This window comes from Phoenix dactylifera, chromosome 8 (genome assembly GCF_051530095.1).
Source record: "Phoenix dactylifera cultivar Ajwa chromosome 8, Ajwa_hap1_PhDact_Kaust_v1.1, whole genome shotgun sequence".
Taxonomy (NCBI): Eukaryota; Viridiplantae; Streptophyta; class Magnoliopsida; order Arecales; family Arecaceae; genus Phoenix; species Phoenix dactylifera.
This window is the reverse complement of record NC_143197.1, coordinates 22579821-22602682: the sequence shown is the minus strand read 5'-3', so window position 1 is coordinate 22602682 and position 22862 is coordinate 22579821. Positions and strand designations below refer to the sequence as shown.

General features: G+C 37.7%; 3 protein-coding genes across 3 annotated transcripts in view; 1 reads left to right on the top strand and 2 right to left on the bottom strand.

Moving 5' to 3' along the window:
* Positions 1-13506, bottom strand: part of LOC103708028 (asparagine--tRNA ligase, cytoplasmic 1-like) — a 34824-nt gene extending 21318 nt beyond the window's left edge. Inside the window, exons 1-2 of the mRNA XM_008792782.6 lie at positions 13178-13506; positions 12966-13052 (exon numbers count right to left, since the gene is read on the bottom strand). The gene's annotated coding sequence lies outside the window, so the exon portion shown is untranslated. The remainder of the gene's footprint in view (positions 1-12965; positions 13053-13177) is intronic.
* On the top strand, positions 5705-7071 carry LOC148703165 (uncharacterized). The gene is made up of 2 exons (XM_089924967.1): positions 5705-6864; positions 6980-7071. The coding sequence occupies exons 1-2, from the start codon at positions 5891-5893 to the stop codon at positions 6999-7001; spliced, it is 996 nt and encodes a 331-aa protein (XP_089781093.1). The 5' UTR covers positions 5705-5890; the 3' UTR covers positions 7002-7071.
* Positions 13507-15911: 2405 nt separating the features above from the next.
* LOC103723005 (uncharacterized) lies at positions 15912-17703 on the bottom strand. Its single transcript, XM_008813785.6, has one exon. The coding sequence runs from the start codon at positions 17370-17372 to the stop codon at positions 16149-16151; it is 1224 nt and encodes a 407-aa protein (XP_008812007.3). The 5' UTR covers positions 17373-17703; the 3' UTR covers positions 15912-16148.
* Between the last annotated feature and the right edge of the window lie 5159 nt (positions 17704-22862).

Below are 22862 nucleotides of genomic sequence, written 5' to 3'. Positions count from 1 at the left end.
TAACAGTCACCTCTTTCTTTCTCCTTCTAACTATTCTCGAAGTTGTAGGGGAATTTTTTAGGCTTTAATTATTTTGAAGGTTTAAAGAACTTGGCAAGCAATGTCTAGAGAGCAGGAATATAGAGCTCTTGGATCGGACACTCTTTTAACTTTTGCATGTATGAGGTGAGTTGCTAGGAGAATTAATCAATTTTTCTTATTTTCTCAGCTTGCCTATTTGTAGTTTAAGGCCAAAATTCATGTCAAAAAGAAAATGCATGCTGGTGGATGAATGTGAGGTCACCATATTAACCATCTCTTGAGTTTTCATGTTGAACATGGCCCTCTTAACGTCTTTAAATAATCTTTGTATTCAATATCTGATAGTTGTATTTGCATCATGCTCTTGTTTATAATTTGGTTTCAGATTATAATTAGGTCTGTTTATGATACTTTACATGTTTCTGTCCTCTCAATACTTGGATGCATGGAATGCCGTACCGGCCCGTACCGGCCGGTACGGGCCGGTACGTACCGGTCCGGTCCTAGACCGGTACTGGAACCACAAGAAATCCGGTATATCCCGGTTCTTTTAGCCGAACCGGCCGATACGGAGCCCGTACCAGTCGGTACCGGCCTCGTACCGGTGCGAACCGGGTTCGCACCGGTACGAATTTTTTTTTTAAATGAACCACAGCGCGAGGCGCTCTGGTTTCCCAAAGAAGTGGCCACGGGCCACTTCTTTTTTGTTTTTTTTTTAAAAAAAAAGAAGTGGCCGAGAGGCCACTTCTTTCTTTTCACAACACAAAAACCGAAGTGGCTTCTCGGCCGAGAGGCCTGTCGCCCTGTCTGCACATCGCCTTCCTTCTCACTCGTTCGGTTATAAAAACCGAACGAGAGGCTCTGTCCAGAGTAACTCAAATCCAGAAGTGTTTCAGAGAGATTGGATTGTCCAGAGTAACTCAAATTCAGTGAGCCTTTGAAGAGTAATCAGAGACGGGAAGATTTGAGAGATAGCCCACAAATTGAGGAGGAGGTCCTGCCCAAAAAATCCAGCGGAGACTATTTAAGGTGCGGTTTTTTTGTCCTACGTTATTTCATTAATTTTGTTAATAAGTAACTTAAAAAAATAGTTTATAAATTACTTAAAAAATAAGATAATGCAAAAATTTACTTTATTAGCTTAATTTTTTGATAAGTTGTACATTTATGATAGAAATGGAGCCATCAAGAAAAACGAACCCTACAAAGTGTGATATTGGCTGGTCTTATGGGCGAAGACTTGGAGGAGAGGGGCAACGAGACCAGTTTCAATGCAACTTTTGCAACAAGATTTTCAAGGGAGGAGGGGTAACCAGGTTGAAGCAACACTTAGCCGGAAATTCCGGTGAGGTTGCTACGTGCCCGAATTGTCCTAGCGAGATTCGTGTGCTGATGAGGCAGAATCTCGCTGAGGTCAAAGAAGCGAAGGAGATGGCTTCCAAGAAGAGGGCGGAGGTCGATCGCCGAGCGGCAGAGCCACCTTCCTATCACTCTAGAGAGCCAGAGGAGGTTGAGGATCTAGATGATATTCAGGCGGCCATGCATGCAAGCCTGGATGATCAGTGACTGTAGATCCGACAGCATACGGATACGGATTCTATTATCCACAGCCTCAGCCTGACGAATATGGATATGGTGCATTGGATTTTGCTTCCGCCATATTTGGATGGCCCCTACACAATCAGAGGACACCTCTCAGAGCCAGAGCATGAGCGAGAGATCCGACAGTTCTTATAACCTGGCGCGCGTTCCTTCTGATTGGGTTGATTTGCCTCCTCCTGATTATACTTATGATCTGGATATCTACGAGAGCCATCGGCACTCGTTCCGATTTTAGATATCCAAGAATGCTTTAAATGTATGTAAATGATTGTATCTTAATTTGAAGATATTTTATGTGTATCATTTTATCATTTGGAACGGGAGGAAAACATAAAAACATCAAAAATCATGAAAAAAGCAATAAAAATTCATCAATCTTCACTTAATTTAAGATCCAACAGAGACAACATTTAAAAAAAAAATTCAAATTTCTGGCTCGCGGTACCAGCCGGTACGGTGTCGGTACCGGTATCGGCCGGTACGTACAGGACCGGGCCGGTACCGTACCGGTCCGGCCGGCCACCGGTACGCCGACCAGTACCGGTACGGCGGACCTTGCTTGAATGTTACTCTAAGATCCTGATTTTGATGTCATGTTTTATGTTTGGATATGATTTTTTTTATTGCAGATGTTTGCATGCTCATTTAGATTAGTTACCCACAGTTCGTATGTTAGCCCCCAAGGAAAGAGCAGCATCAAATAAGCAACTGCTTGGTCCTCTTGTCATATTCTTTCTAGCTGTTCTTAGTGTCTGTTAGTCACATGCAGTGTGTTTTGGTAATCTCTACTTGTTTTTAGCTTTGAAGATCCATTGGAGAAGATTAAGTGAATTTGCTCCCCCAGCAAAACCAAACAACCTCCAAAACTTTGATACATCTCACCATTTTTTTGTTGCTTTTTTACTTAAATTCCTAATAGGAGTCCAGTAGTGGTTCAGGGAAAATATGTTTTGGAAGAATGCATAAATAACATTGTGATACTAGCGTGCAATATTTTCAGATGCATTTGACAGAAACAAGTCCCTGCACATTCTCCCATTTGCACATGACCCCGGGGTGGATGCAGATGCAATAATTGTTGGAATTTGTATGTAAACTTATTGACATGCAGGTTGATTGGTTTTCCATGATTACAAGCTAGACTGTAGAAGAATACAATGATATATGATACATGTAAATTTAGTACTTCCTCAACAATGTTTTTATAGGTGCTCTTTTGTCATCTGGGGAAGGACTAACTTGAGAGACATTCTTTGAGGATGGGTTAACCCAAGCATGAAAAGCACTCAAGTTTCTGCTCCATCTTTTTTCCATATTGGTTGCATAGGGAGGCTCAAATAAACTTAGGTCTGATCAGCAATATCTCTTTGTGTGAACTTTTCTTGAATTAAATTCAATAAAGTTCTTTAAAGCCTAGTATCTTGCCATCTCTGTAGGAAGGTGATGCTGAGATGAACTAAGATCACAGCTTATCTAGATTAAGACAGAACATTTGACCAAAAAAAAAATAAAAGAACCAAAAAATTCCAAGAGATTGGTTGATATATAGGAAGTTAAGAACCAAGGTATTCAAACAACAATGATATAGTAAAACTGAGAGTATTGTTTTGAAGACATTGATCTTGATATTAAGTTATTAACGATCAATAAACTCATCTAAAAAAAGATTGCAACATCTTATCTGATATTTTGATATTACGTCAGCTGATATTTTAAAGCATAGCTCAGCCAAGAGGGTGAAAAAAGAACTTGGATTAGAGGCTTTCAAGTAGGATCATAACTCATAAGGCTTCTATATTTCTTTGCTCATGCTTGATGCATAGTAATAAACAAGACAAAGTTTCTGACACAAGCCTAACTCAAGTAAAATTTGATTGGATGGGTTGGTTAAGGTTTTGGGTTTTTCTTAGTCCAATCCATTTCCTTTGCCCATAACTATTCCTAGAGTGGCTACAGTTACAGAAAATGATCGAGACTGTTCAGAAAAGAAGTGAGTACCCCATGCAAAAACTTTTCCTTTGAAATATTCTCACATCCCTGATCCACCTAAAATTATCAATAAAACATAAAGAGACATTTATTGTTTAGGCCTGCGAGCCTCCTGGCAAATTCTCTTGGTTGTGTCACAGAGATGACATCTACCGCTAGATGGGTCTTTCAGATTCTCAACCAAAATTGTCATCAGTTTTTCGAAAATATTTGGCTATCATGCTCTTTCTAGCAGTCGCCACTGAATCCATCTTGATATCTGTTTGCGATCAATCTTAAAGCAAACTTCTTTTTCTTAATAGTTCTCTAAGATCAGAATATGAAAATATTAATGTCAATGAAAGCATGCTCAATAATATACTTCAGTTGTGTAGCATAAGAACTCTGTTTAAAGACAATTTACTATGTCTAGCTCAGGAAATAAAATCCCAAGGATCTTAGTAAGCTAGTGCAAAACTAGGACTTGTTACTTCTCAATTAAATCGCAGTGAAGAAATATCCTTACTCAAGTGCAGCAAATTATGTTAGGAAAAATTTAAATGCGCACGCGGCCCGAAATTTGGCCGCGTGCGCGTTTAAGAGGGAAAACAAAAAGGTAACGCCCAGCGGGCGTTACGCGTTTGGTTTCGGAAACAACCGGGGATTTTCAAAGAAGGAATTAAATGCGCACGCGGCCGGTGTCGGGCCGCGTGCGCGTTTGAGAAATAAAACGGGCATGCCCGTTTGAATTGGAAACGCCCAACGGGCGTTTTTGGTTTAAATGGGAACATGCCAGCAGACAGGCGCACGTTGCCCACGTTCTCGTGAAGAGCGCGGACGCGTCCGCGGAAGGCGCAGACGCGTCCGCCAAAAAGACCATTTTGCCCCTGCGTAAAACCCCTATATATACCCCCTATTTCATCTCTTTTGAGACACGAAAAATTTCAGAAAAATAGTGAAAAAATTCTGAAAAAATTCTTCTCCCTCTTAGCCACTTCCAAATTTTATTTTACATTTTTTATTCAGTTTATTTAGTTCTTTTCATTCCGTTCTTTGCTGGATCTGCAAGTCCGATCGGGTTCGCTTTGACTTCTTCCGAAACGTGCCGAAGAAGAGGTTGTAGGGTCGTCGTATCTCCGAGAAGGATTGCCGGGTGACCCGTACGTGGGGGCAAATACTTCTTTGGGACAGCGTCTACGCGCTTCGACCTGCTTTCAATCAGGCTACTTTCTTCTACCTTTATTTTTAATTTAATATTAGTAGATTGGTAGGATTTGAAATTCTATGATATAAACTTATTAAATGCATAGATTTACTTTGTGCTAGAATAGATTTATTTTGTATTAAAATAGAATTATTTGGATGCCGAATGATATGCATGTATATTATTTCCTTTAAGATTTTTTTTTATTAATTGAATTTATAGATTTATTTATTTAGTTAGGAGATATATTGCTAACAATCCAAAGAAGTATTTATTTTTGTTAGTAATATATAATTAATTAAATTCTTTATTACAATTGTGGCATATTAGATTTTAATTGCAATAATTGTTTTTGCTAGCACATCATCAATAATAAATTATTCTAAAGAGTTAATAATTTGGTTAACCTCCAAGAGGTTTATTATACCTCCATTTGGACTTCTCAAAGAGTAATTTCCAGATCCCATTCAAACGGGAAATTCGGAAATTGGTTGATACATAATAGTTAATCTATTGAATTGACTTATTAGATCTCAATAAATTATTCTAATAAAGGAATAAATATTTTAATTCGCTGAATTGACATTTTAGATCTTAATTACAATAATTGATTTGCCATAAAATTAGTAATCAATTATTTCAATAAGGCAATAATTCAAATCTAACATATAATTCATTAAATTGATATTTTAGATCTCAATTAAAATAATTGATTTGCTACTACTAAATTAGTAATCAATCATTGCTAATTCGGAAAATTCAAACGAAAAATTTTGAAATTAGTTAATCCACAATATCTAATTTAAATTTGCATTTAGGTTATTTTAAATATTGAATTTGTGTGATTTCTAGTGATTATATCCACTAACTAATAGTGTCTAAAAAAAGCTTGTCAAAAAGGCATACGTGCCTAAGAAAGGCTGGTACTTAAGTGAGCCTAGTGCTCCACCACCGATCTGGAGCTGATCTGGCTATTAGTTTTTTGGATATATCAATTAGACATCCAAAGTTCAATATAAATATTACTGCAATCTTTTGACATAGATTTTTTTGATTTCAATCAGGTTTCTGTCACTATTCTGTAACCCTGATCCTATGGCCTCAAACACTAGTGACCATCTTAGTGCCAAACCTGAAAAATTTGATGGCCATAACTTTAGGAGGTGGCAGAACCAAATGCGGTTCTGGCTCACCACATTAGGGTTAATCTCAGCCATAGGTGAAAGTACGATCGAAGTTGATAACGGGTCCAACCCAACTACCTCTTCCAACACTGAACATTCTGCCTCCACTAGCACACCCTCTAGGACACCTGATGAGATAGATTATCATTGTATCCATAGAATTCTAGGTGCTCTTTCTGAGAGGCTGTATGATATCTATTACACAGCCAAGAGTGCCAAAGAACTCTGGGACACCCTAGATAGCAAATATGGTCTTGATGATGCTGGGGTAAAGAGGTTCAAGGCCTCCGATTTCAATAAGTTTAGGATGGTGGACTCAAAGCCTATGAATGACCAAATTCATGAATTTGAAACCCTGATCCACCAGCTTAGGGCTAATGGAACCAATTTGGATGAATCATTCCAGGTAGCCTGTTTGATAGATAAACTACCTACTTCCTGGTCTGATTTTGCTAAGACCCTGAGCCATACCCAAGGAATTCTCACCCTAACCCAAGTCTTAAACTCCATTAGGATTGAAGAGCAGCATAGGCTCAGAAATAATACCTCTACTAGATCTAAAAATAATGCATATAATGTAGAAGCTCCTCCTAAGAAAAATCAGAACCGACCCTTCCGTAAGAATTTCAAGAAGAAACCCTACAACCCTAGAAACCCTAACCACCACTACAATGGGAAGCCTATTCAATCCCAGGAGCAGAAGAAGAAGAAAGAGGAAGGTGGTGCTCGTTTCTGTTATGTGTGTGGTCGGACCAACCATTTGTCTCCACAGTGCTTCTATAAGAAGACTGCACCTCTTCAATCTAAGAAGAAGGGTCCACACACATCCAGTGCTCAAGTCAACATGGTGACTTCCGGCGCTGGCTCCTCTGAGACAGCTTTCAGGTCTGTTTCCTTCACTCCTGAAGTTAACATGACTTTACAAGCACTAGATTGGTGGATTGATACCGGAGCTGGTATTCATATTTGTTCGGATCGTTCCTGGTTTTCTTCTTACCAGATCTCAAGTGGAGGAGCTGTGATCATGGCAAACAGCTCGGAGGCACGTGTGTTAGGAGTAGGACGTGTGGACTTAAAGCTTACCTCTAGAAAAGTCCTGTCACTGCACGGCGTCCAACATGTTCCAGTTGTTAGGAGAAACCTCATTAGTGGTTCTTTGCTTGTCCAGCAAGGCTTTCGTCTTGTCTTTGAGTCCAATAAGGTTGTAATTTCTCATGGTGTTATGTTTATTGGAAAAGGATTCCTTAGTGAAGGATTGTTCAAATTGAATGTAATAGCTCCTTCAATAAATGAAAATTCTTTGATTATGAATATAGAGCCTCCTTCTATTTGGCATGGTAGATTAGGTCATGTAAATTATAATTCAATTAAGCAACTTATGAACCTAAATCTAATACCAAAAAGTGATCTCAAAAACCATGAGAAATGTCAAACTTGTGTAGAAGCCAAACTCCCTAGGAAGCCTTTTAAATCTGTTAATAGGGATTCTGATCTATTAGAGTTGATTCATAGTGATGTTTGTGACTCTGGTAGAACTTCTAGGGGAGGTAACAGATACTTTGTAACATTTATAGATGATCTATCGAAGTTCTGTTACATCTACCTAATTAAAACCAAGGATGAGGTGCTCAGCAAATTTAAAATTTTTAAGATTGAAGCTGAGAACCAACAGGAAAAGAAAATTAAAATTCTTAGATCAGATCGGGGAGGTGAATATACATCAAATGACATAACTCAATTCTGTGAAGATCATGGAATCATTCATGAAGTGACTGCACCCTATTCTCCCCAATCAAATGGAGTAGCAGAAAGGAAGAATAGGACTTTAATAGATATGGTGAACTCCATGCTTATAAGCTCAGGAGTACCAGAAAATTTGTGGGGGGTAGCTCTTGTTTCAGCCTGTTATATCCTTAATAGAATTCCCTCTAAAAATAATGATCTAACCCCATATGAAGTTTGGAAACATAGAAAACCTAATCTTAGCTATTTAAAAGTGTGGGGGTGCTTGGCAAAAGTAAAAATACCTGATTTTAAGAGAAAGAAAATAGGCCCTAAAACAGTGGATGCCATATTCATAGGTTATGCAGCCAATAGTAATGCCAATAGATTTCTGGTAATAAGTTCAGAAATAAATGATATTAGTAACAACACTATCATAGAAGCCAGAGATGCAACATATTTTGAAGACACCTTTCCACTTAAGACTAGAGTAGATAGCGGTATAGCTAGTAGCTCTAGTAGAATAAGGACAAGAACAATAGAAGTAGAAGCAGAACCTAGGAGGAGTAAAAGATCCAGGATAGAGAAAACATTTGGAGATGATTTTTATACCTTCCTAATAGAAGACTCTCCAACTACCTTTGAGGACGCAATGAAATCTTTGGATTCACCTTTTTGGAGAGAAGCTGTGGACAATGAGATGCAATCAATTATCCAAAACCATACTTGGGAATTGACCGATCTTCCTCCTGGTTGTAAAACAATAGGATGCAAATGGATCTTTAAGAAGAAACTTAGGCCTGATGGCTCTGTAGATAAATTTAAGGCTAGATTAGTTGCCAAGGGCTTTACTCAGAGACCTGGGGTAGATTTCTTTGATGTTTATGCACCTGTAGCTAGGATAACTACTATTAGGGTCCTTATAGCATTAGCCTCCATTCATAGATTAGTGATTCATCAGATGGATGTTAAGACAGCTTTTCTAAATGGAGACTTAAATGAAGAAATTTATATGGACCAACCAGAGGGATTTAAAACCCCAGGCCAAAAAAATAAAGTTTGCAGACTAGTCAGATCTCTTTATGGTCTTAAACAAGCACCTAAGCAATGGCATTTGAAATTTGATGAAACCATAATGACATTTGGATTTGAAATCAATAGCACAGACGAATGTGTATATCATAAGAGAGTTGGACACAAATTTGTGATCTTGTGCCTTTATGTAGATGATATACTGATCTTTGGGACAGATCTTCAGATAATTGATGAAGTAAAACAATTTTTAAGTCATAAGTTTGATATGAAAGACTTGGGACAAGCTGACTTAATTTTAAATACCAAAATAATTAGAAGTGCAAATGGAATTGAGTTATCCCAAAGTCATTATGTTGACAAGATACTCAACAAATTTAATTATTCGGATTGTCAGCCTGTCTCTACTCCCTTTGATCCCTCTACACATCTTAAGAAGAACTTAGGAACTCCTATCCTTCAAAGCCTATATGCTCAAATCATAGGCTCACTAGGATTTCTAACTAACTACACTAGGCCAGACATAGCATATGCTGTAAATAGACATAGCAGATATACTGTTAATCCAAATAAAGATCACTGGACCGCATTAGAAAGGATCCTTAGGTATCTTAAGGGTACTAAGTCCTATAGTTTGCACTTTAGTGGGTTTCCTGCTGTTCTAGAAGGCTATAGTGATGCCAACTGGATCAGCGATACCTTAGATGTTAAATCCACCACAGGATACATCTTTCTCCTAGGAGGTGCTGCTGTGTCTTGGAAATCCACCAAACAAACCTTGATATCTAGGAGTACCATGGAGTCTGAAATGATAGCTTTAGACACTACTAGCATTGAGGCTGAGTGGCTCAGAGATCTACTAATAGACCTTCCTGTAGATGAGTCACCTTTACCACCTGTCTCCTTACATTGTGACTGTAAATCTGCAATAGATAAGTGCAACCAAGAAAATGCCAATGTAAAAATGAACAGGCACTTAAAAGTACGTCATAAATCATTGAGATATAAATTGAAAAATAATGTTATTGCCTTGAATTTTGTAAAATCAGAAAATAATTTGGCTGATCAGCTTACAAAAGGTTTATCTAGAACAGTGGTTCTAGAGTCGTCGAGGGGGATGGGGCTTAGCCCATAAAGATAGATCACCACGGTGGGAACCCAACCTTAAAAGGTTCAATGGGTAGAAACAAACCGGAGTGTGACTAAGAGGAGCACTATTTCATGTTTTCCTCATCCCTATGGCGCTAGTGCTCATAAAAGCAAGCGGTAGGATGAGTTCGTTTGTATAACTCTTAATGAGTCCGAGACCCAAGAGGCAGGAGCTTCCTTGCTAGCTTCCTTATTAGGACTCACCTATATGTGCAATCGTGAGGCCGCGATTATGGAAAATGGGCGATTCCCTAAAAAGCACATGATAGATACCTGCGCATGGCCATAATAGCGCAACCCGCTTAGAACCCAGATCGGGCTATATTATGTGTGCTGTTGATTTAATCTGAGCCATGGACCGAGGTTCAAGGTTAAGACCACCTTGGCTCCACAGATGTAATCAATTGTCACTAAGTGAAGGTTCAAACCGAAAGGTACCTACACCTATTACATAATATAAGATATCCAGCAATTTATTTTGATTTTAAAATTATTTAAATTTTTGTGGGGGATTGTTAGGAAAAATTTAAATGCGCACGCGGCCCGAAATTTGGCCGCGTGCGCGTTTAAGAGGGAAAACAAAAAGGTAACGCCCAGCGGGCGTTACGCGTTTGGTTTCGGAAACAACCGGGGATTTTCAAAGAAGGAATTAAATGCGCACGCGGCCGGTGTCGGGCCGCGTGCGCGTTTGAGAAATAAAACGGGCATGCCCGTTTGAATTGGAAACGCCCAACGGGCGTTTTTGGTTTAAATGGGAACATGCCAGCGGACAGGCGCACGTTGCCCACGTTCTCGTGAAGAGCGCGGACGCGTCCGCCAAAAAGACCATTTTGCCCCTGCGTAAAACCCCTATATATACCCCCTATTTCATCTCTTTTGAGACACGAAAAATTTCAGAAAAATAGTGGAAAAATTCTGGAAAAATTCATCTCCCTCTTAGCCACTTCCAAATTTTATTTTACATTTTTTATTCAGTTTATTTAGTTCTTTTCATTCCGTTCTTTGCTGGATCTGCAAGTCCGATCGGGTTCGCTTTGACTTCTTCCGAGACGTGCCGAAGAAGAGGTTGTAGGGTCGTCGTATCTCCGAGAAGGATTGCCGGGTGACCCGTACGTGGGGGCAAATACTTCTTTGGGACAGCGTCTACGCGCTTCGACCTGCTTTCAATCAGGCTACTTTCTTCTACCTTTATTTTTAATTTAATATTAGTAGATTGGTAGGATTTGAAATTCTATGATATAAACTTATTAAATGCATAGATTTACTTTGTGCTAGAATAGATTTATTTTGTATTAAAATAGAATTATTTGGATGCCGAATGATATGCATGTATATTATTTCCTTTAAGATTTTTTTTTATTAATTGAATTTATAGATTTATTTATTTAGTTAGGAGATATATTGCTAACAAATTATATTTTAATTCAGTTATTGATCAAACTTTTAAATATCCCTAGCCCTATGCAAGAAGTTTAATTTTACCTGATATCTATGTTGCCAAATGGATAATTGGTGATAACATGGATAGGCCATTTAAGATCTACTGCCTGCAGGCGGTTTTCAATTCAATAGAAATAATTGAGGTCAAGTAATACATGACTTGGCCAGTTCATCTAGTTTTTAGTGATTGTCTAGTTATCTCAGTTTTTTTTAACAAGAAATTTTTTTTATATTAGCTATTGACGAAGGATTTCATTGCCTAAGGGGTTTGACCTCTTGAGAGTTGAGACTCAAGACTAATTCTAAAATGGATTCTGAAGTTGCATCTGAAAACCCCTAGTTCCTCTATTTTGAAGCATAAATCTAATGCACGTAACTTCAGTATTCATATAATTCATGCATGCAGAATATTGTTAAGTATATGAGTTTGAAATATGCATAACAAAATCGATCTATCAACACTTGTAGCCTAACAAGACACCTCTCAGAAGTTCTTGATAGCTCTTGAATGGATTATATCATATCATTCCCCTTGAAGAATGCTCAATCCTGTCTTGAATTGAAACACTTGGACTTTTGTGCAGTATACGGTGAGGAGGGGGTGATATGAATTAGACGAATAATAAATCTGATAAGATCATATTCTAACTTATTGCACAGAAGAAATTAAACTATTGTGCAAGATACATAACACAGATCACACATTAGATTCACATTTTATTTTATGAATGCAATTCAGTGAATGGCATTGCAATAAAATAAACAAAACTGTTTGGAAGCAAATTATAGTAATAAAAATAAAGCAACATTCAATATCATGTCATGATAAAACAATATGCGAGGTGAATCCTGGTTCATCTCTTCCAAGATGAGTTAGCCAAGTCCCCTCAATTTGTTTGATTGCATATAATTCCTAGTAAAATCTCCTATCTACAATAAGATCAGGTATGCTTCATTACATAGTTTAGACATAATATGATTAATATCATTATGCTAACTCATTGAATTCCAGATAACAGACCTAGATCATCAGTACGTTCGCTTTTATTAATGTACCGTATGATAAACTCTACCAAGAATTCTGCTTAGAGGTCCCTAACCTATCACAGAGCAACCATACAGGATTCTAAATAATCATGCATAGAGAGCACATAAGAAATTACTGTTTACATCTTTCTAATGTAAATTGATTGTGAGCCAGAGGATTTGTCAAGGGCTTGATTATGTAGAATCCACAATTAGCTAGGATAAATGCAGCTAGCGCTCTTTCTTTTATCTTACTCCTAATTTTGCTTTTACTCTTTTGCTCTTTCATGAAAAGGTACACAGATCAGCCTTATACTTTATGATTTGTGGTTATGCCCCATTTTCTGTAAGTCATAGAATAAATAATGATCTGAAACCCTCCAACAAGACCTCAAAACCAACACCAAATAAAGAAAGATATGGATGCCACAGGTCATGCGTACACCATAAAATGTGCTTGGAATTGTAAAGCAGAACAGTCAAAGTAAAAAGTCCCAACAACTGAAACCCCACAATCTTGATAAGCAGTAAAACCAAGCAATCAGATGATGTCAAAATTACAAAAGTACTTAAAGCGAGCAATCATTGAAGCAACCTCAGCAACATTGGATCCTCACCTTGACGCAAAACCTATTATATCTTGATACTTCCACAACCTTGATCTATATGTCCAACAGTCCAAATGCAAACATTGACACCAACACCTGTCAACTCCAATAATTTTTTCCAGTCTTTACAAGGTCCACACATTCAATCAATAAAAGATAATAAACTTGTTAAAGTTAGAACGAAGCCAAATGGATGTTGTCATTCATTAGTTAAAACTCACCTAGGAAGAGCATTACATGTTACGTCTATGAAAATACAAGAAAATTCCTGCACTTTCTTTGGCTGTTGCTTTTGCTATTCAGACTTCATCCATGTCACAAGTCCTAATCTGCACAAGAAAAACTTCTCCACAACATAAAATTAAAAACCTCCTAATCTAACGTCCTTATTTTTAATAAGTCACCTTTTTGCACATGGTACGAAAAATTTTAATGAAGACAAGAAATTCATAGCAACTAGCAGGGTTTCCCTTGCCTAGGCCTCTTAATACATTAGATGTAGCCATCTAGAAATCCATCAAGCAACATAGAGATACACTAAATATCATCTTTTAATCAAGCAATCAACTGATTCTCATAACTGAGATTTTAACAAACATTTGTTCCATGCAGATATGCTCCTAAACTTTTTTCCTCGGAAGCATAATAATGTTCTCAAATTTTGAAACTTTACCTTCACAAATTTATTTTGATAGTCAACAAGCCCCATAAACTATGATGAAATTCTATCTAGTATCTAGATATACCCAAGAGGAACATGTGTAACTGTTGCCAAGAAAAGGCCGAAACTTGATGGAACATAACTACTTAACTACATATTTCGAAACTTGTTGCATATTTCCCTGAAAGTGAAACAATTTGGTCAACTATATGTGACTAACAATACAGCAGAACATACTAAAGCAGATGCACATTAAAAGCTGCATTAATCAATTGCTAAGAATTATGAACTGGTATTAAAAACCAATTTGCAATACCATTCAGTCTACCAAGACAAATTTGGTTAATAAAGATATTGATAAGGATTTTGTTCAGGTAGCTTTTAAATATTTTGCATTAGTTTATTTTTACGTCCAAACACTTCTAAACAATTTCTGTAAGTCTTGTCAACAACAAACCTTAGCCTAATCAGTTCAATATGATACTAAAATATTGCAAGACAAGAAAAGGGTACTAGTCATACAATCAAAACAAACTCAATTATTAATAAGAAGCTCGGACAAAGTATGAACTATGGGCATGAACTAGGTCCTAGCAAACTTCTATAGTTCTATGCTAGCAGCCATTTGTGTCCTATAATTTTCCTGTAATTTTGTTTCATCTTGCTTCAATTGATAATATCCAGAACTCAGAAGCCAGAATTACTGGAATATTATTATTAACTGTGAGAACCAAATCATGTGGTACACCTACTACCAAGGTCCACAATATGGAACCAGCACTTCTATTTTTTAATTTTTTTTAAAGTGAGAACATAACTCAAGCAACATTCTAGATGCCCTATTGGAACACTTGCAAATATACACATATAAATATCTATGTGCATTCATGAGAGAGGTGAGCAGGTATACTCCCACTACAATTGATGAATCAATCCTACTAACAACATGATCTAGAACAAAAAAAAAGGCCTTAAAAACTATTTTTAGAGACATGTAAACCAATCAGCCACGAACTAAGTGCGCATACCTGACTAGCCTAAAAAGTCTTTTCTCATTGCTAATCAATCATTGACTTGTAACCACATAGGGAATGCTGGATCAACCAAACCAACTGTAACTAGTTTCCTACCTATGCATCAAATGGTCCTGAAATGGTTTAGGTGCATGGACAAGACAGGCTTATGAAATGGATTATGCTACTAATTCTCAACATGATAAGTTCTACTGAACACATTAGTTATGTCAAAGCATTTGTTTGCTAACCTCGCATTACTATTATGATGCAAATCAATGTTTGCAAAATTAGTTTCACTATTTGACTGTTGAGTTATACTTGTTCTTGGATTTCTTCATAAAGACTCTGATACTAAGCTTTAAGTGATAATTTGAGATGCCTATAAAAGTATGGAAGATGATGCTGCCCACTATTATCAAGGGAAAAGACTGATTCTCAAGCTTCACATATAGGTCTTCCTGTTTGAAAAACCAAATGCATATCCATCAAAACAATTAGAGATTTTTCATCGATTGCATAATGAGTAATCTAGGAAAAAAATAAATATTTGAACGATATCTGCACTTTTTGCACATTACATACATGTGCATGTTGTTTACAAGTTATCCAGCAGTAATTAGATAAGTAAACAGCAAGACCAAAAATGGTGTCAATATTGAGACTTTTAAAGAAACAAAGGTTGTACTCTTTTCTGCAACAAATATAATCAACTCCTCTGAGCGAAAACAAGAAGCAGGAAAGTGGATAAAATAATAAACCTGAAATCCATTATAAACCAGTAACACTGCTTAATTAACCATTTTTTTAAGAAAATATCTATGAAGATTCAAAAGATACCAAAATGGTAATATACTATGGAGTTATTCGTAGTATAAAAAATAAATAAAAGATAGGGACAAGCGTCGGTCAAGGTTCAAGAAAACTACAGCTCCAAAAACTATCAAAAACTACTGCTCCAAAAGCTATCAAAAACTCTCCAAAAACTATCAATTTCTTAGGCATTACTATGAAAGATTTTCTGATCCTAACTAAACATGAAACAGACGAATTAAAAAAAATGAGTGTGAGAACATTAAATGGAACTTAAATTGCCAACAACACTCCATATTGGCAAAACAGATAAGAGGGAGACATGCTCAAATAATATCCAATGTTATTAATTAACAGAACTTTTGAAAAGCGTCAAATTCTCAGAGGAAAAAGATGATTTTGGCTTTCCAACAGACCAGATAAATTAGCATGTTGCAGGAAAAAGCTAAGCATTAAAGAAAGCTCAGGTAAAAAAGATCCAAACAGCATTATGGAAAAGCTTTTGGACAAGTAGTGTATAACATTACAGAATTGAAGCATTTACAATTCTTAAATATCTAAATACACATACATACAATTAAATGCAAATAAACAGCAAATCTAAACAATTACCATTGAAAGCAGACCTCTACAAAAGCAAGAAAGTCTAAACATGGACAATATATACATAACAAAGTCAGTGCCCAACATTCCTTTAGCCAAATTTCAAGGCTTGGTGGGTTCATCATCATCATCTTCAATGTCCCAGATCAGAACTTCATCCTCTTCAGCAGCGCCAAGTCTCTTGTGCAAATCCACCTTACACAAACTGTCATTAGGGCCTGCCACTCTTTTCTCATCATGCTCCTCAAGATCCTCGAGCTCATCCCACTCAAAATCATCTTCCTCTGGCATAGACAGCTTGCTCTCTTCAACCTCCACCTTCCTTTCCTCCTGCATCTTCTCATTCAATTTGGATATCCAAACATCACCATTTCTTTCAGCATTTCCCACATTTCCTACCATCGACTGGACTCCTTGTTCAACCTGGGACCTTTCTATGGATTCCTTCTCCTCTATGGATCCCAAACCCCCACATATTCCTTTCTCCACCACCTTGTCTTCTTTTTCTCCTCCAGTTTCTGCTTCTTTCTGTTCTTTTACTTCCTTCTCCTCCTCCTCATCATCAGCATCCCAGCTCAAATCCTCCTCCTCCTCTTCCCTCGAAATAACCCTTCTGATGAGCCTCGCTTGGGCATCCTCCGCCTGCTTGAGCATATGAATCCTGTAGAAATACCGACTCCAGAAGGTCTCATAATCCACTACATCAGGCACAAGCTTCTCAATAACACCCTTTAAAATCCCATTCTCATATCCAAGCCTCTCAATTTCCTCCTCCTTCTCCGCCAACTCAAACCCTGTTCTCCAAATCTCGAAATCCTCCACATCCTCCGGCTCCTCCAAGAACGTTTTTTGATCGCACTGGACAGCAAGAACCTGCGCCTCGAACCTGCTATGCTGCTTCGACGAGATTTCCGTGGTCTTCTGCGGCCCAGAGGACTCGCGGGGGCGGAGGAGAGCTTCCCGGCCGTGGGCGAGGATCCCGACGACGGAGCAGCCGACGGACTCGATGGACTCCTGGGCGGAGGCGGCGCCGGCCTCGAGGGAGCCCGGGAGGTCGCGTACGACGCAGGCGACGGCCGCCTGCAGCGCCGCCGTCTCCTTCTTCAGGCCGGAGCGGAACTCCTCCAGGTCCCTGCGGTAGGTCTGCATCACAGTCTCCGATTTCACGGCGAGGATCTTGATGAGACCTCCGAGGTTCCACATAGCGCCGCGGCCAGTGGAAGAAATAGCGTTAGGGTTAGAGTTAGCTGCGATCTCCTCCTCGACGTCGCCGCCGCCGTCGTCGTCGTCGTGGAGGTTGGAGAGGACAGATTTAAAGAAATCCATGGGGATTGAGGAAGGGGTAAGAATCAGAAAGAAAGATGAAAAAGACGACGAGAGAGGGAAAGAAGGACAACTGCAATAGTCTTCTTCCGCGAATAATCGGAATTAGGTAGCGTGGAAGTTGGTCGACCCAACGATGCATGGAAATGGATAAACTTTGTCCGCAGTCTTCCAGTAACTTCACAGGTGCGGCGGCCGCAAGGAATGCGTGCATGGCTTTCTTTCTTTCGTTTGTTACGAATTCGAGACCTGAGAGCAGGGACCAGGTTCGGTCATACGGCGATACGGTCGGCGGACCGCTTAACTGGGAGCTGTTTGCTTGCCGTGGGTTACAAAGGTCATTTCTTTCGGATCAAACGCTTCCAATCTTATCGGATCCGCAAAAGGAACCCATCTCATCAGCCCAGGCAAGGAAACTCCTAAAGAGGATATATAAAGAACTTTTTTTAACTAATGATTCATTCTATGATCCATCACAATCTTGAGCATTTGTAGAATATCCACAATTAAACAAAACAGGAAAAAAAAGGGGGAAAGATCCAAAATATTCTGCACAAAAAATCCATATTTATTTATATTCAATGTGCCACAAGGAGAATAGATTTAAAGGCATCCATAACAGCATCTTGCATCTCCAATTTTGACGAGCTCGAGGAGATGAAAAAGATAGACTTTTGTGGTAATCACTTTGTTTGCTAACTGAGAACCAAATTTGATACTTGTAATCCTCTCTCCCAATCTTTCCATCTCCATTAATACTTTTTCGAAAACCACTAGCTTCTTTTACAATATTGCTGCATGAATGTACTCTTTCGCTCCCTTTAGCTTTAGCTTCATGACTTAGGATATCCAACATATACCTATTTATTTGATGTACTAATATATATATACCAACTATTATCTTTCTCTTGTGAATATGTTATGCTTTCTTAACCAAGGTTTTTGAATAGATTTTTCTATTTAAGTTACAAATGCCCAACTATTAATATATCTTATTTAGTTTTGCCTAGAAAATTTAATTGTTATTGCTTTTTTTTGTTGGGAAGTTGCTATAACCTTTCAGCATCTTCTTTTTGAGTTTTTATTTTTAATCCTCACACACACAAATCATTTACTATTATAAACTATTATATATCTATATTTCGTTTTCGTTCTCTATAATGTTTTTCCCTTTCTTAAGAATAAAACAATATTGACTATTCTTAAAATTGCTTGAAAAAAATGTAAATTTCAATCTCTTTGAACTATAGGTGATAATTTTACGGAGTTCACAGATAATAGCATACAATGAAAAAAAGCATCTACAAAAAATGTGAGCACAAACTTATCTTACAAAAATAAATATTTAAATATCTTTAGTAATAAATGCAGGTTAAAGAAAGCCAGGCCAATTTGCTCATATCACGATGATTTAGATTCTTGGATTGGATCGTAATAAGAAACTATAGGTAGGTTGTACTCGATATTGCTTTGGGAGATAATGATTCATAAACATATTCCTATTATATAATGTCAAGCCAACTTTGTATATGGTACTATTCTAACTTAAGCTAATCTTATCTTGATTTGATTAGATCTATTTGGAAATGGTAGAAGCCTAACTATACCAAGAAATGTCAAACATAGGTTTATATCTCATGATGATTTATAAAATTTACAAAATTGTGGATTCACAGATTTTTTAAAGATGTACACAACATATAGAGCAAGACATCTGATTGCCTTCCTTTTACATTATGATTACTATTTTTTTTATTTTAAATCTTTAAATTGTGATGTTCCAAGATTCTAATTTAAATAATTTCTCACTTTTCTCTTCCATGCATCTTTTATTTTTTTTACGTTTTTCTTTTTAAATTTGTTATATGGCAATTCAGTTTTGGAAAAAGATAGTAGTGCATTTTTTTAATTGTTCTTGTGCATTTTAGTTATATTAACTGATCGTAAGAATAATTATATTCACTAATATTAAGGATAGCACTCATGTATTGGTTTCAAGGGCCAATTTTGGCACCAGTAAGCCATTAATGAAGGCTCAAGGAGTAGAATACATAAAAATTGACAAGGTTTCTTCTAATCTAATTATGCGACCATTTGGACCATATGATGGATGATAAAACATGCATAAAAGTTTTGCTAAGAAGCCAATCATTGGCACTTCAAATCACCTTTTATTCTCCTATTCTCATGACCCTTACTTCTAGTAGACTCTAGAAACATGAAAAGAATTATGTTAGAGAGGTGCCTACATATAGAAATAAAAGCCTATTCAAGGAAAGTATACCTCTCATATTAAATGGATGTTTAATACTTCAGACCCTTTCCTTCTTAACACATCCGAAAAAAAGTAGAAAAATAGAAGAATGAGACATAGATGTCCCAAAAAAAAGAAGAAGAAAAAGAAAAAGAAGTGGAGAAGAAAAGGAAAATATAGTTGCTTTCTTTCTTATAACACAAACCTGATGTGCCCCTCCACAATATCTACAAGGAGGTAATAGCCTAAACTGTGCTTCCTTTTTAGAGTCGCTATTAGGCATGAACCCATTCCTATGTTGTTATATTTTTTTAGAAACTATATTGGCAAAAGCTCCCTCTTATGAAGAAGTTATATAAGTATGGTATTACTTAACTACATTAGCATAAGCTTGGTGCAAAAGTGGGGAATATTAATCATGTCCTTTTCATTTGTAATCGCTCTATATGAATGTGGGGTTAAATCAAATCGGAGCAACCATGGACAATTATGATCCAAATGAGGAGGAGGAGGTACTTCCTTCAACCTGCTTAACTCAATTTTTTTAAAAAATAAAAAAAATAAAAAATTTATGAAATTAGGGTCTAGGTTTCTTTTTTCTGTATTAATGAACTATAAAACTAAGTTACGAAGCCTCTATTTCTACTAGTGAGATCCGCTCTTGTACAACTTTTGATCAGATTTCTTTTCTAATTAAAATAGATTATAGATTTTTTGAAATAGATGTAACTAATGGAAATAGCCATATAAGTATAAAAATCTAAAATCCTATAAAAGGTAAATTTTGACATGTACATCGACTTTGTCTTCGGCTGTCTTGCCTAATTATTTCTGAATTAGAAGATGTGCCTAGTTAAAATCTATCTCAAAAGAAAATTTTTATTTTGACTAACACATTTTGGAGTCTTAAAGATGGAATTTAGTCTTAATCACTCAGTGTGTCACACCATTAGAGGGACCGCATCGCATAACTCGAAACATTACCTGATTCAAAAAAGGGAGCACCTCAGTCGGTCCTATACTCAGAGGGGTTTTTTTTTAGGGGAACTTGCTCAGCGGTCCATTTATTGACCGAACTTTAATATTAAATCCCTGTTGACCGGTTGTTTAACAACCGGTCCATATATATTTCAACATTGCTTTATGGGACCAAAATGCCCCCGCCTCTCCCATTCCCACCGAAGAAGGAGAAGAAAAAGGCAGCCGCCAGCCACGGCCCACCCCCTCCCGCGCCTGCCGCCGGCCACAGCCCGCCCCCTCCCGCACCCGCTGCCCCCTTCCGCGCCGCCGGAAATACCTCCGCCCCCACGGTGGGGAGGTGCCAAAGAAGAGGAGCCGCTGCCCCCCCGGTGGCCCCATCCTGTGGCCGCCACCGTCCGACCCCCTTCCGTAGCTGTCGGCCTCGCGAGAGGAGAAGGAAGAAGAAAGAAGGAGAAGGGAAGAAGAGAAGAAAAAAAAAAGAAAAAGAAAAGAAAATAAAAGAAAATGAAAGAAAAAGAAGAAAAAAAATAAAATAAAAATAAAAATAAAGTTAACTGTGTTCCTAGACAAGTTAATTGTGTTCACAGATAACTTAACTGTGTTCACAGACCTGGAGTCGACCTCTGCTCATCTGGAGTCGACCCCTTAACAGCACGAGTCGACCCCTGCTCACCTGGAGTCGACTCTCAGGCTTTCCTAGACAAGTTAACTGTGTTCACAAACAAGTTAACTGTGTTCCTAGATAACTTAACTATGTACCTAGACAACTGTGTTCCTAGACAAGTTAACTGTGTTCCCAAACAACTGAACTGTATTCCTAGACAACTGTGTTCCTAGACAAATTAACTGTGTTCACAGACAACTTAACTGTGTTCCTAGACAATTGTGTTCCTAGACAAATTAACTGTGTTCCTAGACAAGTTAACTGTGTTCACAAACAAGTTAACTGTGTTCCTAGATAACTTAACTATGTACCTAGACAACTGTGTTCCTAGACAAGTTAACTGTGTTCCCAAACAACTGTGTTCCTAGACAAGTTAACTGTGTTCACAGACAACTTAACTGTGTTCCTAGACAACTGTATTCCTAGACAAATTAACTGTGTTCCTAGACAAGTTAACTGTGTTCCTAGACAAGTTAACTGTGTTCCCAAACAACTTAACTGTGTTCCAAGACAACTGTGTTCCTAGACAAGTTAACTGTGTTCACAGACAACTTAACTGTGTTCCTAGACAACTGTGTTCCTAGACAAATTAACTGTGTTCCTAGACAAGTTAACTGTGTTCACAAACAAGTTAACTGTGTTCCTAGATAACTTAACTATGTACCTAGACAACTGTGTTCCTAGACAAGTTAACTGTGTTCCCAAACAACTGAACTGTGTTCCTAGACAACTGTGTTCCTAGACAAGTTAACTGTGTTCACAGACAACTTAACTGTGTTCCTAGACAACTGTGTTCCTAGACAAATTAACTGTGTTCCTAGACAAGTTAACTGTGTTCCTAGACAAGTTAACTGTGTTCCTAGACAAGTTAACTGTGTTCCCAAACAACTTAACTGTGTTCCAAGACAACTGTGTTCCTAGACAAGTTAACTGTGTTCCTAGACAACTGTGTTCCTAGACAAATTAACTGTGTTCCTAGACAAGTTAACTGTGTTCCTAGACAAGTTAACTGTGTTCCTAGACAAGTTAACTGTGTTCCCAAACAACTTAACTGTGTTCCAAGACAACTGTGTTCCTAGACAAGTTAACTATGTTCACAGACAACTTAACTGTGTTCCTAGACAACTGTGTTCCTAGACAAGTTAACTGTGTTCTTAGACAAGTTAACTGTGTTCCCAAACAACTTAACTGTGTTCCTAGACAACTGTGTTCCTAGACAAGTTAACTGTGTTTACAAACAACTTAACTGTGTTCCTAGACAACTGTGTTCCTAGACAAATTAACTGTGTTCCTAGACAAGTTAACTGTGTTCCCAAACAACTTAACTGTATTCTTAGATAACTGTGTTCCTAAACAACTTAACTGTGTTCACAGACAACTTAACTGTGTTCCTAGACAAGTTAACTGTGTTCCTAGACAAGTTAACTGTGTTTCCAAATAATTTAACTATGTTCCTAAACAACTGTGTTCCTAGACAAATTAACTGTGTTCCTAGACAACTTAACTGTGTTCCCAAACAAGTTAACTGTGTTCCCAAACAACTTAACTGTGTTCCTAAACAACTGTGTTCCTAGACAAGTTAACTGTGTTCACA

Excerpts from the sequence above, each read along its gene's own strand:
- LOC148703165 (XM_089924967.1), top strand. The coding sequence starts at position 5,891 with ATGGCCTCAAACACTAGTGACCATCTTAGTGCCAAACCTGAAAAATTT. Across the intron at positions 6,865-6,979 it reads TCCTCTGAGACAGCTTTCAG|ATCTCAAGTGGAGGAGCTGT; the intron begins GTCTGTTTCCTT and ends TCTTCTTACCAG.
- LOC103723005 (XM_008813785.6), bottom strand. The coding sequence starts at position 17,372 with ATGGATTTCTTTAAATCTGTCCTCTCCAACCTCCACGACGACGACGAC.